At 44.5% G+C, this 15,848-nt stretch overlaps 1 protein-coding gene across 1 annotated transcript in view; it reads left to right on the forward strand.

The window, feature by feature from the left end:
• The window catches only part of KIF13A (kinesin family member 13A), a 762,232-nt gene that overhangs the window by 635,959 nt on the left and 110,425 nt on the right, over positions 1–15,848 (forward strand). Inside the window, exon 33 of the mRNA XM_086965110.1 lies at positions 2,933–3,085. Coding sequence (XP_086821236.1) covers positions 2,933–3,085 — 153 coding nt within the window. The remainder of the gene's footprint in view (positions 1–2,932; positions 3,086–15,848) is intronic.

A 15,848-nucleotide genomic window follows, 5' to 3' on the forward strand; every position in this document is an offset into this window, starting at 1 on the left:
AGCCCATACGCACTATCACCGAAAGGAAGAGTCATCTTATCTCGCAACTGGAAAGACTTCTTTGAAGAAAAACAACTTGCAAACATCCGGTCCCAACACTAGATGGCAGGAGTATGCAAAGCATGTGAATCTACAACTCTAAATGCCAAGAACACATGCTTACTGGGTATGTAACATTATCCTTTCAGAGCAAGACGATTGAAGAATCTAGCTTTAGTCACTGAGGTAATGTGCATTGAGCAGTTGCCCAACGAAGTCGGCCTGAGAGAGACTTCAAACAAAGAAAAGTTGATGGTAGAAATTCTACATGTCTTTACTAATTCCAGTGTCACTATTAACTCTGTAGATTCTCATCTCTCTTTCAAGCACAGCAAACTCTTCCCTCTGTCTATTTTACAGAAAATTAATATAGTAGCAAGGCCCGATTTTCTATGATTTCTGAATTTGATTTAGACTATTTTCTGCATGTGCTGCAGCGTACTTGTTTAAGCTTGTCAAGTCTCTTATCTACACTTTAAAAAAGAAAGAAAGTAATGATGAGCTTTCATTTGGCTGTCTTTTTCAAATGAGTATGAATGACTCGATCTTTACATTTCTGCTTCCTGGCAGGATGTTCATGTTTGACTGACAAATCACAGCAGTTGTCCACGGTGAGCTTCATCCCACTAAGCCTTTTTTCCATCATAATGTTCTTGATGTATCCACAATCCTTTTACTGTGTTATGACAAGGGAATGGTATTTCGCAGTAGAATCCTTTTAGAGGTATGCTGGCATTGAAGTCACCATGGTGTCTCCACCATGCTTAGGCTCAGGGTAAAACATGTTTTTTATTGGAAATATGAAAGGACCAGCAGGATTGTTGTTGTAACATTACAGACGCTGACTGCCCCTGCAATGATTCTTCATTAAAGTAAAAACGTCTTTGCCCTTGGAGAGTAAGGATGAAGGAAATAGGAGGACTTTGGTGACTGATAATCAAAATTGTTTTCAAAATTAGATACACCTAGATTAAGATTTCAGAGGCAGTATTCTAATAAAGGGGCTGATAGCCCAAAACAGAAATGGTTCATAGGAGATTTGAGTACATGAAGAAACTAATGAACTCTTATAGAAAACCCAGTAGGACACATTATTGAAAAGAAGGTGAGGAGGAGGACCTAAGGCAGCAAACCAAATTTAATCAACATCAAATTTAGGACTGATATGAGTCAACAGTGGATGGAGCTGGAGATTCTGTGGGATGGCTCTTTAATTGGATGTTTCATAGTAGTAATTTCAGCAGATTGGTCTTAAAGAATATGAACCAAGGACTGTTTAAGTGTACTCGTGCAATAGTAGGCCTTACAAAGAAGGGCAGTCTTTGTAGATTGTACATGAGGTGAAAGTGTCATATTTTGAAGGTAAATAATATACTCCTTAGTGTTTTTACAGAAAGTTGTGATGGACTCAATTTTTCAGTGGGCAAGTAGTACAGACATATTCAAACAATAGAAGGAAGCACTCTGATGTTGTAGAGGAAGGTAAAATGAAGAGATTATGGAATAAATGTTTTGTTTTTTCTTATAACTTCTCAGTGTTACCAAAACGTAGAGGTTATTGCCATACTATCCCCATACTTGTGAGCAGTGCTAATGTTAATAAGTGGTTCCTGGAAATCGTTGGTGCATGAATGGCACTGTTCCACTCATGTCCCTTCAGTTCTCTTTTGTGTGCTCAGGTGTCGGGACTCTTGGCAGCCAGTTTAATAGTTTGCCATCCATATTTTATTTGCGATAGTTAAAAAATTTCTAAATCTTTTCACAAAATGAGTACAAAGATTTTAGGGTTTAAAAGCTGGAAAATTGTAAAACTTTTATTTTTAAGAATAATTCCCATGACAACTTAATGCAGCGTTTGGGGAATCAGTCATCACAGCCTGAGGTGCAGCATCTACATTTTCATGACAGGAGCAGAAAACAAGCATTTGTGATGCAATAGGTCTTGCATTTGTGAGAGTTTGAGCTATTGGCATTGTAAATGACAATGACTTTTATTTATGTGCTGTTTTTAAGCCGATAAATAAAATGCATTGTCATTTAGAATGCCAATAGCTTGAACTTTTGTTAAACTTTTGCAAATGCGAGACCTGTTTCATTGCAAATGCGAACTATAACATTTTTAAAAAGCATTAGGAGAGAGCATGTCCTGCCTGCAACAGCAGTCAGGACAAAGCTATTTAAGAAAATAGTGCTCGAAGGCTGGAATTAAAGCCTACCGAGCAACAACACACGTAACAGGGTGTGTCACCATGGAAGGTTACAAAATTAAACATAGCTGTACTAAGGAGAGACTACTAAGCCTTTTGACCAATGAACGGCCACAGTTTACAGTGGACAATGACTCAAGCCAATGAAAAATGTGGGCAGAGCTTCAAGTCCCTACCTCAGTACAGCATGCCGCACAGAGCAGAGCATGCGCTGCCCAGGCTTTGCCTAAAAATAGAACTAGTGTTACCGAAGGTGCATAGTTTTTTCATTCATGAAATTTATTTATTGAAATATTTTTGAAGATGCCCTAGCCCAGAGGAATTGAGGTGCTTTAGGATTAGGATTGGAAATACCTTAACATGAGAAAGAATGTCTTCCGGAGTCGCTTCAAGGAATTCGGGGTAAATTGGATTTTCAACTTATCTTTTTTGAATATATGTTTCTAATCTTTAAAGTCTCGTGAAAAGTGATCAAATATGGCAACAGTCTTCTGGAAGGGTGTCCTAGGGAAGCTGAAACAATTCATATAAAATGTCCACTCAAAACGAAGGTTGAGCCATCACACAAAAGAGCTAAGATTATACACACATCTGTTCTGCCGCAGAGCATGGGCGGGCCTACTCTGCAGAAAGGTCATTTTGTACAATACCTTATGTTTTTGTTTCTACATTTGTCACCTACTTAGGCTACTGAAGAGACAGAAGATCGGGAAACACTGGCTCTGATGGCTGCTCGTAGTGAATATGAAGGCACAACAGATGGAGAAACCTACATTGAGAAATATACACGTGGTGTACTGCAGGTGGAGAACATTCTGAGTCTTGAACGACTGCGGCAGGCAAGTATTATGCATCTGAAGACCGTCTCATGTTCTGAACAAGTAAAGCTTTAACAAGTTAGGGCATTCCTGATGTGCTTTTACACGTAAAACTATAAGGTTTTTAACAAGGTTAATTATACATTTTTGCACACTGGAAGCCAGTCATTGAGCTTATGATCTGGCGTATATGTTGGAAACCTTTCTAGGGGATGTTAGTGAAAAACTACTGTGCTGTAATTAGCAACTCTGCTGCTGTCACACCTGCTGGCACCTATGGATAACGTAGAGCATCCACTGCTGCTGTTAAGACTGCAGCGTCTGGTTGGTTTATTGAGCAGCCGTCACACAGAATGGTGTTCAACTTATAATATACATGTAAAGAGAAAACTGAATTGTTTTACGGTAAGTCTATAGCGTCTGATTGTGATTTCCTACAGTAAAGCCCTATCAAACCCTCCTTTACTGTATATTTGAGAGTATATTTCCCTTCATCACTCTGAGAACCTACCACTGTTTGGTGTATGAGAGATATTTGTGTAAAGCTTCAGCATATATAACCTGTTATCTGCCTCGGTGAGTTGACTCATTACAATATTAGACCTGAGTTGAATGACATACCCACATTTTCAATTACTGTGTGGATGTCCTAAGTAACTACGTGGGGGTATGGTTATCTCACACCGCTGCTTAATGTTGTAAGATCAATCTTTTTCATACTCAACGTTTCATCATTCTGTGTCGGTCCATATCAGTTTTAAATACAAATTGCCCTACGACTATGGATTCTTGTTGCTTGGCCAAATCAGGATATGTCTGAAGCAGAGTCCTGACTTGTATCAATTGCCTTTCAGTCAGTTTATCGCCATTTCAATCTACATTGTTCCATGCTGAAATGCTGAAAGATGCATCTGGGCCAAGAGTTACTGTTAATGTAGGTTGAACGCTAGGTTTTATTTTATTTCAACAAGTTGACTTTGATCAAGCCGTGGAGCTTCTACTTGGCTGCTGACTGAGGTCAAGCGCATTGTTGGAGGAAGAAGTGTCCCCAAAACAACTCTAGGCTGACTTGCAGAGATAGTACTGCAACATCTGGAGCCAAGCCAAGAAAAGGTGTCACCTGCTGGCATGTTGGTCTGTGGTTTTTATCCCCGAAAAAGTAGGGTATTTTGCACAGGGATGATAAACTTTAGCTAACAATTCTGATATTGAGTCAAACCAAAAATTTCTCGGGTCAGCCATCACCTCAAGGGTGTCTCTTTTAAGGAGATCACTCTAGCCGCATCTAATGAATATAGTTTACAGCCGCTGTCTGCTTCCTGCTCTCTTCTTGTTGACAATGAGTTGTTTCTTATTATAATATACAGCGCCCGACTTCCTCTTGCCTTCAATTAAGCTACAAAAATCTTTTTTATTCATCACCACCTGTTACCAATCTGCTGCATCATTGTCTGCATCCACCTCCAGCTGAAATCAGCAGGTAGTGCTTTCCAGCACGCACGAACAGAAGCTTTCAAAAAGAAAGGGGAAGTGCTTGACACACTTTTTGTTCATTGAAAACTACAACAATAGTATTTCTTAACAGTACACTGATTGGACACCTTTAGAAAAGATATTGTAGAGAAGGCTGGAGACATGGGTTCTCGTATTCTAGGCAAGTGATCAGCGTTCTAATGTAATTGGTTCCTTGCTGCTTTTGCAGTCCACCTGCTGTCTTCACGTTGCAAAGTGTGTTTCTTTAAAGCAGCACTCAGACTGCAAAACGTAGATCAGTCAGACAGAGGATCTTGTCATACTTCAGTTTTTTCAGGGAGGGTATTGCACACGGAGTACAATCATGTCTAAAATGTATATATAACAAATAATTTATTTTCTTATTTGTACATTTTTAGAAAACTTTAAAAGACTCTTCTGCCAGAATACATTGGCTCCTATCTCTAATTCATCATTAAAAAATTCATTTTTTTAGTACAGTTTATAGTTTGTGGGTTGGCTGTCACAAGGTACAGCCTTTGACGTTTGGTGTTTGCAGACAACACATTTTGTTGTCATCCTCGCTTCTTCGGGACTGCATTGTGATCAATAGCATTCAGCCAGGATACATTTTGTGATCACAGATATCTATATAAACCGAGTAGAGAGAAACCAATAAATGTTCAGTCTGTAATACATTACAAAAGCAATCCCTTGCTGAGAAACATATTTGCTAAAAGTAAACATTCAATAAGAGAACTCATCATAAGCAAAAATGTCAATGCAGGAAGATGAGCACCAATTTGTAAATATCTGCCATAATACCCACATTGTGACCATTGAAAGCAGTACTCCTTACTCAAGCTGCAGAATGCAGGTCGTTCAGATAAAGGATCATGTCAGTTGAAACCTTATCGTACAAACTCCATAATCCTATTACCCTTGCCATGTAGGCAAGGGCTTGGTGGAGTGGCAGTGTAGTTGTGATGTGCTGTTGGATTTAATCTTCATATGTGTCACAATGTCACTGTAAAGTGACAAAGTAGTCTTCTCTATTTATCTTTCCCCAAATTAATTTCTGGATTATAAATGGACACAAGCTTGGAGACGGACAATAGTGTCATTGTTTTCTTGATTAGCAGCATAGACATTTCAATCAGTCATATCCAGAGGCAATAATTGTAACTGAAGTAGCCCTTGCAAGGTAATGGCCATATAAAGGATCCCTGTGCGAACAGGGTAGCTATTGACACACTTGGCTGCAGCTCTAGGAAGTAAGAGTGTTTCCTCTGCCATTCAGACCTTTAATCCTCTAAAGTCTACTTTGTAGTACATTCATTGCTTAAGTACACCAGCAGTTGCAGGTGATGGCCAGTTGCACTCATTTATAAAGACCAGGATTTGATTTTCATCAATAAACTTTGACCAAGGGGAAAAAGAGAGGAAAATGAAGGAGAAAGAGGAGGATGGCAAGCCAATGTCAAAAGGAGAAATTAGAGATAAAAGGGATCTGCAAGAGTGGAATAAAAAGACTGCAACTGCATGGAGGTGGAAGAAAGTGACAGAAGGTAGAATCTACACTAGGCCGCCTTCTTAATCTTCACTCCCAGCATTCAGCAGTGCTAGGATTGGGCTTTTAAGAAAATCCTTGGTTTCCTACTCGGTTAACTAATTATATGTCTAGTACACTGTGAGGCAGAGTGTTAGTGTAACTTGTATCCTCCGCTCATTTTGGGTGATTCGGGCCAAGTACTTATTACGGAGAACATTCTTCAAGTTCTAACTGCAGATGTTGCTAGGAGTGGGATTTGCACTTTCCAGCTCTAGAAGCCTTCTTCAGAGTATGCATTTTGTTTTTAGTAAGTCTGTGCACTGTAGGCAAAATGGTAATTTTTCCAGGAATCATTTCACATAAAAAGCGCATTGCCCTGGAATGCGCAAGGGGAACCTTTAATTGGACCTGTGCTGGGCCCTCTCACAATAAATGTGCTGTATATGGCCTGAAGGCATGTGCAGTGAATTCACCCGCCTGCAGATGAAGCCTGGGGTGTCCATAGTAACCCTGTTCCACCTTTCCAAGGTGCGCCCTTGATGAGCATACTGACTGCACCACCTCTATGTGTGTGCACAGTCCCTGCGCTGTCTAATGGCATTTTCGCAGCTGTGCCCACGTCTATAATACTTGGCTGATTCCGACAGTGTTCCTCATTTGCATTGGACCACTACTCCATGAAAATGAGGGAACGCTCTCGAGTTTGCACTAGCACTATATGTGTGCCAGTGCAATCTGCATAAATGTCTGTGGCTTTTTATGTAATGTCAAAGTGCCCCAGCGGCACAAAACGTGGGTGCACACGCCATTGTGCCCCTGGGCCCTTTACTAATAAGGCCCCAAGTGTCCTAATAAGAAGGATCCATAAACTAATTGTGTGTTTGATCCACAACTTTCTTTATACTGTTTCTTTCTAAGACCCTCGATTACGCGGAAAAGCACCTCCTCCTATGCACAGAAGCATGTGAATTGTCTACACATAGACTGCATCTGCAGTCAAGTGGTGCATGCCGAGAGTCCCTTGCTCAGGGGCCAGTGGTCCACCCCAATGGCCAGCAACAGTGACAACTGTACGAAGTGCGAGATTCACCAGTGTTCTGGCCACACTAAGAAATGGCGCCAGTGATGTGACTGCTAAAGGCTCCAGAGTCCTCGTAGAGGCATCACCAGAAAGGGCCCTCTTCGATGCGCCTTCGTGTGTGGCAGGGCTCTGCAGCACAAGCAGCCTAAAGAGTCACCAGGTAACCATGTCAGTCAATGAACGTAGGGGAGCAGCGTATAGTGGGGACCGCTTGCACCTTCCAGGAGGAATGATGTGGCACCGCAGCATGAGCAGCACCCGGCATCTGGTTGTCTGTGCCGTTTGGGCAGCAACTCATTTACAAGTGTGAGGGCTTGTTAATCGCATGTCTCCACCTCTATGCTGTCTTCCAAATGGGCCTGCTTGGCAACACCTTTGTGTGTGCCGGAGTGTCCCAGCACGAGTAGCCCTGTGCGGCCTGTAACCCCACGCCGCTAGGCCCTACAGCATAGAGGCCCTGTTGATGGATAACTGATAGTTCTTATTCTGCCACCTCAGTGACTCTGTGGACAGGTCAGGCCCAGTGGCCCAAATATTGTATCCAGGTCAGTGTGTGGGGGGCGAGTGGAACCTCCAGATGAACTAGGCCTAGTGCATAGGCCTGGCTGGCTACAGCAGGCCGCAACGCTCTATGCCGGGGGAGTTGCCTATCAGTTGCTGCAATGCAAATGATTCACCAGTCACGGAGAAGCGGTAGTGTGTGTAACAACAGGGAGGTTGTTGTTGGTGATAGAATGTGCAGCCCCATTGTTTGAATTAGAGAGGGGAGAGGGCTAAAGAGGCAAGGGCTGCTTCGTACCAGTCCTGTGGTGTGTAGCGTAATACTTCAGGTGCAGTGCCTACTACCACCTTGTCAGCAAAACGTATTCATCATATCCTTTAGCATGGACTAGAGAAGGCCTACCATAGCAACCAGAGCGCCGGTGCCTGCTGTGCCCCGAGCCTTCAACAACCATCTGTGCCAGTGTATTGATCAGGTGCTGCTTCAAAGTGTTGGCTTAATATTGAAGAGTTGCCTTAGCAGGCTTAAGGTGAGCAGACATTTCACCACATCCCTTATTAGGGCTTTGGCGCCCATGGCCACGCAAAGTCGCAGATGGGATGAAAGTTGTTGCAGGTCTTAAGCGGCATAGAGAGTCCCATAAGGGAAGGCGAGCTGGTCCCAGGCCACAGTACCTTCAACAAGTGCCTGGATGGGAAGAGGAAGCATAGTGTTGCAAAGAGCAGTGTACATAAGGGCAATGTGTTAATGCAAGGGATCAGCAAGGCGCGCTGATATTTGTGAATGAATCCAGGTATGGTGGGAAACGTTGTGGAGTGTCCTGGCGCTGAACAGCTCATGCTTGAAAACAGACGGTGCTTGTTGCCACCAGTCCACGGCCCAATTTGTCTTCCAGACACCCAGTAGCCGTAGCGCAACAGGGAGAGGAACTGTATCAGTAAAGGGCTAGTGTCACCCAACCACAGCATGTAACACGAATCTCAAAAGGAGTTGCCCAGGCCTACCTGGAAGTTGCGGCAGGAGCTAGCCTTGATCCGGCCCCTGGACCCTACCGCCCTCAAAACTAGCGCTGCGTGTAGGGGAGGAGAGGCCAGCCCAACAGGAGAAACCCTGTGCACACGCCCCCAATCAGGCATCTCTCCTGGGTGACTGCATCAACACCAGTAGTGGGATCAAGGTCCGATCCAACCTCCAGGCCCCACCAGGTCCCGAGTGATCAACAGCAGATGTAGTGTGGCAGCAGTGAGGATGGATGATTATAGCAGGACAGGTCCTGTGCGGGCATTACCATTTAAGTTTAGTGCTTAAACAGCTGTGCGGGCACCAGCGATGGGGCCTGGGGCGGCTGGTGACATTTGAAAGTGGTGGGGCGTAAACTAATTTGCATATTGCACCGCAGCGATCGAGAGCAGCGAGCGAGCCCGAACCACCTTGCATCCATCCATACATCATTCATGCATCCACCCATCTATTCACCCACCCACCCTGCATCCATACATCATTCATTCATGCATCCACCCATCCATCCATCATGCATCCACCCATCATGCATGCATGCATCCATACATCATTCATCCACCCATACATCCACCCACCCATCCTGCATCCATACATTATTCATTCATGCACCCAGCCATCCATCCACCCATCCATCCATCATGCATCCACCCATCATGCATGCATGCATGCATCCATGCATCCACCTATCCATCCACCCATCCACCCACCCTGCATACATCATTCATTCATACATCCACCCATCCATCCATCATGCATCCGCCCATCATGCATGCATGCATCCATACATCATTCATGCACCCACCCATCCATCCATCCACCCAACCATCCTGCATCCATACATCATTCATGCACCCACCCATCCATCCACCCAACCATCCTGCATCCATACATCATTCATGCACCCACCCATCCATCCACCCACCCACCCATCCATCCACCCACCCATCCATCATGCATCCACTCATCATGCATGCATCCATCCATACATCATTCATGCATCCACCCATCCATCCAGCCATCCTGCATCCATACATCATTCATTCGTGCACCCACCCATCCATCATGCATCCACCCATCATGCATGCATGCATCCATCCATCATTCACACATCCACCCATACATCCACCCACCCATCCTGCATCCATACATCATTCATTCATGCACCCACCCATCCATCCATCCATCATGCATCCACCCATCATGCATGCATCCATGCATCCACCCATCCATCCACCCACCCTGCATACATCATTCATTCATGCATCCACCCATCCACCCACCCTGCATACATCATTCATTCATGCATCCACCCATCCACCCATCATGCATCTGCCCATCATTTATTCATGCACCCACCCATCCATCCACCCATCCATCCATCATGCATCCACCCATCATGCATGCATCCATCCATACATCATTCATGCATTCACCCATCCATCCACTCACCCATCCTGCATCCATACATCATTCATTCATGCACCCACCCATCCATCTATCCACCCATCCATCCACCCATCCATCCATCCATCATGCATCCACCCCATCATTCAAGCATCCATCCATACATCATTCATGCATCCATCCATCCATAATTCATGCACCCACCCATACACGCATCCATCCATCATGCATGCACCCATCATGCATGCATCCATGCATCCATCCATCCATCCATCCATACATCATTCATGCATCCACCCATCCATCCACCCACCCACCCTGCATCCATACATCATTCATTCATGCATCCACTCATCCATCCATCATGCATCCACCCATCATGCATGCATCCATCGATACATCATTCATGCATCCACCCATCCATCCACCCAACCATCCTGCATCCATACATCATTCATTCATGCACCCACCCATCCATCCATCATGCATCCACCCATCATGCATGCATCCATCTATACATCATTCATGCATCCACCCATCCATCCACCCATCCTGCATCCATACATCATTCATGCACCCACCCATCCATCATGCATCCATCCATCATGCATGCATCCATGCATCCATCCATACATTATTCATGCATCCATCCACCCATCCATCCATCCATCATGCATCCACCCATCATGCATGCCTCCATGCATCCATCTATACATCCATACATCATTCATGCATTCATCCAACAAACCTGCATCCATACATCATTCATGCATGCATCCACCCATCCACCCTGCATCCATCATTCATGCATCCATCCACCCATCATGCATGCATCCATCCATGCAACCATCCACCGAACAATCATTAATGCACCCACCCTGCATTCATCCATCATTCATGTATTTTTATGACCATATAAAATAAATTATGGACTCTAACAAGCCTTTAGGATCGATGTTGAAGGATGTGCCAGTTTACATATTACAGTATTTATATCAGGGGAAACCCAATCAACCCTTGTAGGCTTGGGCAATATGTAATTCAAGACACAGGGTGCTACAAGGGACTTATTTTGAAGTTATTTTCTAAGAATTGTTGAGTAGTATCACAGTAACACACTCCGTAGTACCAGAGAGATATCAATATTATTTGCCAAAAAATGAATTCATGGAAGGTAGGAATTTGTATAATCAAACCTACGGGGATACAATTCTGCCGCCGGAGTCATTTTATAAAAAAGAATCGAACACTACTACGACTGGACTGTATAGCCAGCTCTCTTTGATCAACAGATGTTGCTTTTGCATCTATCTGATTCTTCCAGTAAGAATTTAAGTGTGAACCTCCTATATCAACTGAAGCGGTTCCCCTTTCAACTCTAAGGGAGATTTTTCAGCATCTGAATAAACATCGTCCTGATGATGGTCTTATTGACGAATGCAGCAAAGACCGAAACGTCGACATCTTGTTATCATCTCCTTTAATGTTGTCTTCTGACACCAACCTACAATCACTTTTTATTGTATAATTTGGGTTGTTTGTTTGATTTAGCAGGAGTTGATACATAATGTTATGAACTATAGAAAAAACATTGTCCATCTTTGTTCATGACTTTTTTGCTCCAATTGATTTGTTTATATATATCTCCCATGAATTTTCTCAAGTAAAGAATTAATTTGAAATATAACCTTTTTACTCTGTATTTCTTCCTACCTTCCATGAATTCATTTTTTGTCGAATAATATTGATATCTCTTTGATACTACGGAGTCAGTTTACATATTACATCACCCCTACCTTTTTATGCTGGAAACCTTCTACCGCCCATGTATTTGCCATCCTGTAAGCCCTAGGTATGTACTATACAAATTCACATACAAACATACACCAACATGCATGCAATAATAAATGCATATATCATGCTATTCCGCCTCTACCGTTTGTTAACATTTTGAAATTTTATAACCTTAGTTCAAAGAGTACATTATATTTGTGGTGACAGTTGTTAACTCATTTTCTGGAAAATGTTTATAAAATGAAATCTGTTGAAGGCTGTTGTTGCAACTATCAAAAAAGAAATTCTGAGAATTTTTACATTTCCAAAACCCCATGCCGTGAAATAAACGGGTGACCTGGAATAGACGCACACATTTCTGCAGCAGATGCTTTAACACACTGAACTATCTCAAGTCATTTGTGCAAGCTAGTTTACTGGAACACCGAAAAACACACTCTCTTACCTTGCTGCCGGTCTCGCACACGTCACAGGCTCACAGCGCCCCTGGACAATCCTGGCGCCAGGGGCACAGGTACCTTCTCGCCCGCAGCACGCCCATTAGGGCTCCTGATGGGCATGCGCAACGCCGCCAAAACACAAGTGCGCATGCGTGGGCACGGGTAAAAATTCACCCTCCATCCCCACGCATGCGTACTTGTGTTGCCGTCTGTACAATCATGTCAATGAATCAACATGACGCCCGCCCGGCGGTCTGACGTCATGTTGATTCATTGACATGATTGTCATGAGGGAGCTGCGGGCGGCGTCGGGCAGGGGGGGCTACGCCCCCACGCCCCAGTGGACGAACCGCGCCTGCCTAGACTAGACAAGACCTCCGAGCCCCAACAGGGCCCTCGCCACCTGCCTCAGAGATAACGTGGCTATAGCACAATGTTTGTACTTTGACTTTTTAAGCAATGGCTCCCAATCTGAGGCACAGCAAGGTCACAAGCACCAGGATTGGAGCCACAAGCCCCACAGTTCAAAGCACAATTAGGCCCGTCCACAGCTGAGCCTAGGCCCGATGAGACCGCCGGGCTCCTTTCAGCTGTCACATGTCGAAGGGGAAGTGGTGGTGCGACAGCACAGCAGTTAATCCTGATCACCTGAGTTTTGTTGCTGCGATAATGACAGCGGGCACCAACAGCACTCCTCATGCATCCGATGTGAGTACCAGCTACATGTATATAGATGGCAGGAGCCTCTGCTCTCCAATAGTTTTGAGAGGTGTACCACAGCAGCACCGCCGCCTCGAATTGCAGTACGGCCCCACAGTCAATGGTCGATTCGGGAGAGGGTGACGGGGCTCTAGGCCCCACTACGATAGGAAGCTCTCCACTACCCACACTGGATGGGATGGAATTTGAAAAGACTGCAGGTTCATCCAGGATGGGTACGGCAAGGGACGGGGGAACGAGAACTGCAGATAATCACTTGCTTGAAGGGGCTTCCGATTCTGGGGTGACAATCTGTGTATTCCATCAGCCAGGTTATGGAAACAACAACAGTGATGTTGCAGGATCCAAACTTGTTTCTTGGAACATCGCTGGGCTTCCACACAAAACAGCCTCTGCAGAATGGTCTACATTCATCGAGGAGGCTGATATATTGTTTTTCCAAGAGACCTGGGCAACGGATCTAGTATTTCGCCATGGCTACTTAAACTTTGCGATGGTTGCGGGAAAAGGGCAACGCGGTAGACCCAAAGGGGGATTGACCACTTGAGTTAGACAATGCGATCAATATACGGTAGAGGAGCTCCACATCAATTGTAGGGACATCCTTATAATTAGGTTACACCAGGCTAAGTCCCTGACATGTTACTTATTAATGTTTATTCAAGAGGCCTGCAAGGTGAGAAAGCTTCCCCCAACCGTAGCTTCTTTAGATTTGTTTTTATTAGAACACAGAGGTGATAACGTTATAATAGTTGGTGATTTTAACTGCACATTCGAACCTCTGGACATTTACAACATAAACCTTGGTGCAGAGGAGGATGCCCAGTGGTCCATTCCCCCGTTAGAACTCCCTGCAAAAAAAAAAATGGTCGTTTGCAGCACTTCAATTAAAGGTTTTTTGCTTGGAACAAGTGGTTAGGGCTGCTAATGTGAGATCCATCTCTGACTAACTAGGTTCACATACCTTTAGCACTGGACTGCGTTCCAGTAGAATAGATTTTTTTCTACTCAATAAAGAATTCTGGCCCAATCATGTAGACATGGTGGTCTGCGAAAGACCAGAGAGTGACCACAACCCGCTTCTGCTCTCCTTATTACCCATGTCCATATCTCGTGGAGCCAGTGTGGCCCCACGTATAGATTATGTGGAGGCCCAACTGACAAACGATACTAGGCGTGTAAAGTGGGCAAATGTGCTTAAAAAGGATGAGCACATGAAGCAAATGAGTAACTTCATAGTTAATGCTTTAGGTATTTTACAGACTTGCGTAACACAGGAAGAGCTCAACGTTAAAGTTGTGCAGGTCCATGTGGAACTGTTCATACAGCTCAAAAGTTTTTTTTTCTAAAAGTAAAAAACCCACTCCTCACTCGGGCTTTAAAGCCGCTGCCTGGTACGGCACTTCTTGTCGCCTGGCCTACAGAACCCTAGCGTTAGCAATTAGGTCAAAAGACAGGGCAGAAATACGTATGGCCATGGAAGAATACAAGATAGTGCAATATCGTGCCAAAAGGGACTGGGACGAACAGCACTGGGCGGAACTGCTCGAAGCATGTTCGGGGAGAAACATGACTGCTTTTTGGCACTTGGTGAGGTGGGGTAGTGGGGCCCCTAACAAGGTCCCTTCAAATCATGTGGAACCAGACCAGTGGGTCTCACATTTTAAAACCCAGTTTGCGTGTGCAGGCGACATGCACGATTTTCTTGATATGCCACCCTCCACCCTATATTTTACTAAGAAAGAGGTGGAAAATGCACTTCACTTAGTACCAAGAGGCAGGGCACCAGGGCCCGATTGCATCGCTGTTGATCTGTTCCTCCACAATATAACCAACTGGGCATGTTTATGTTTACGTTTTTTAAATGGCGCACAAATACACAAAGGTGTCTCGGCGCCTAAGATTTACCAGAGGACATAGTGTACAGAAGGAGGCCATTGGCCGAAAAGCCAGGGCTTCAGTTGCCTGCGAAAGATGATAAGTGTGGGACTGGTCTTGATAGAAAGAGGGAGAGTATTCCAAAGTCTCGCCGTGGCCACTTGAAAGCGTCTGTCTCCCCAAGAGACTGTCCTGGAGCGAGAAACTGGTAGGAGAAAAGTCAGGGATGAACGAAGGGGTCTGATGGGGCTGTAAATTACAAAAGCTTTTCTTAAGTAGTGTGGTCCTGAGTTGTGCAAAGCCTTGTAGGCAATGCAAAGCGCCTTAAATTTAAAGCAGCATCTGACACGCAGCCAGTGCAATTGCCGGATTCCCACAGCAATTGAGTGACATTTGGGTGTGGAAAGTAGGACCCTGGCTGCAGCATTTTGGATGGACTGTAATTTATTTAGAACCTGTTCTTGAGCGTTAAGCAGGAGAGAGTTACAGTAATCCAATTTGGAGAGAACCAAGGTGGACATGAGTTTTTCCCACATCTGTTGGTAGATATGGAAGGAGCTTTTTAATTTTTCTTAGAACCAGAAAGGAGGAGGAGACCACTGTATTAACATGATGCTGAAATATTAATCTATAATCAAATATGACTCCAGGGTTTTTAACCTTGGTAACTGGTTCTGGAGGGGGGTCCAAGTCATGTGGCCACCAGTTGTCAGACCATCCCGGGGAGAGGTTGCCAAAGATCATGACCTCAGTCTTATCCGAGTTTAACTTTAGGCAGTTCCTCGACATCCAGTGGCTGATGACTCGCATGCCGTCCTGGAATCTCGAGGCAACCGCTGCCCCATCCTTGTGAACGGCCAACACCAGTTGGGTGTCATCCGCATAGGAGGTTAAACTAAGGCCATGAGATTTTATGACCC

The sequence above is a fragment of the Lissotriton vulgaris genome, chromosome 4_1 (genome assembly GCF_964263255.1).
Source record: "Lissotriton vulgaris chromosome 4_1, aLisVul1.2, whole genome shotgun sequence".
Lineage (NCBI taxonomy): Eukaryota > Metazoa > Chordata > Amphibia > Caudata > Salamandridae > Lissotriton > Lissotriton vulgaris.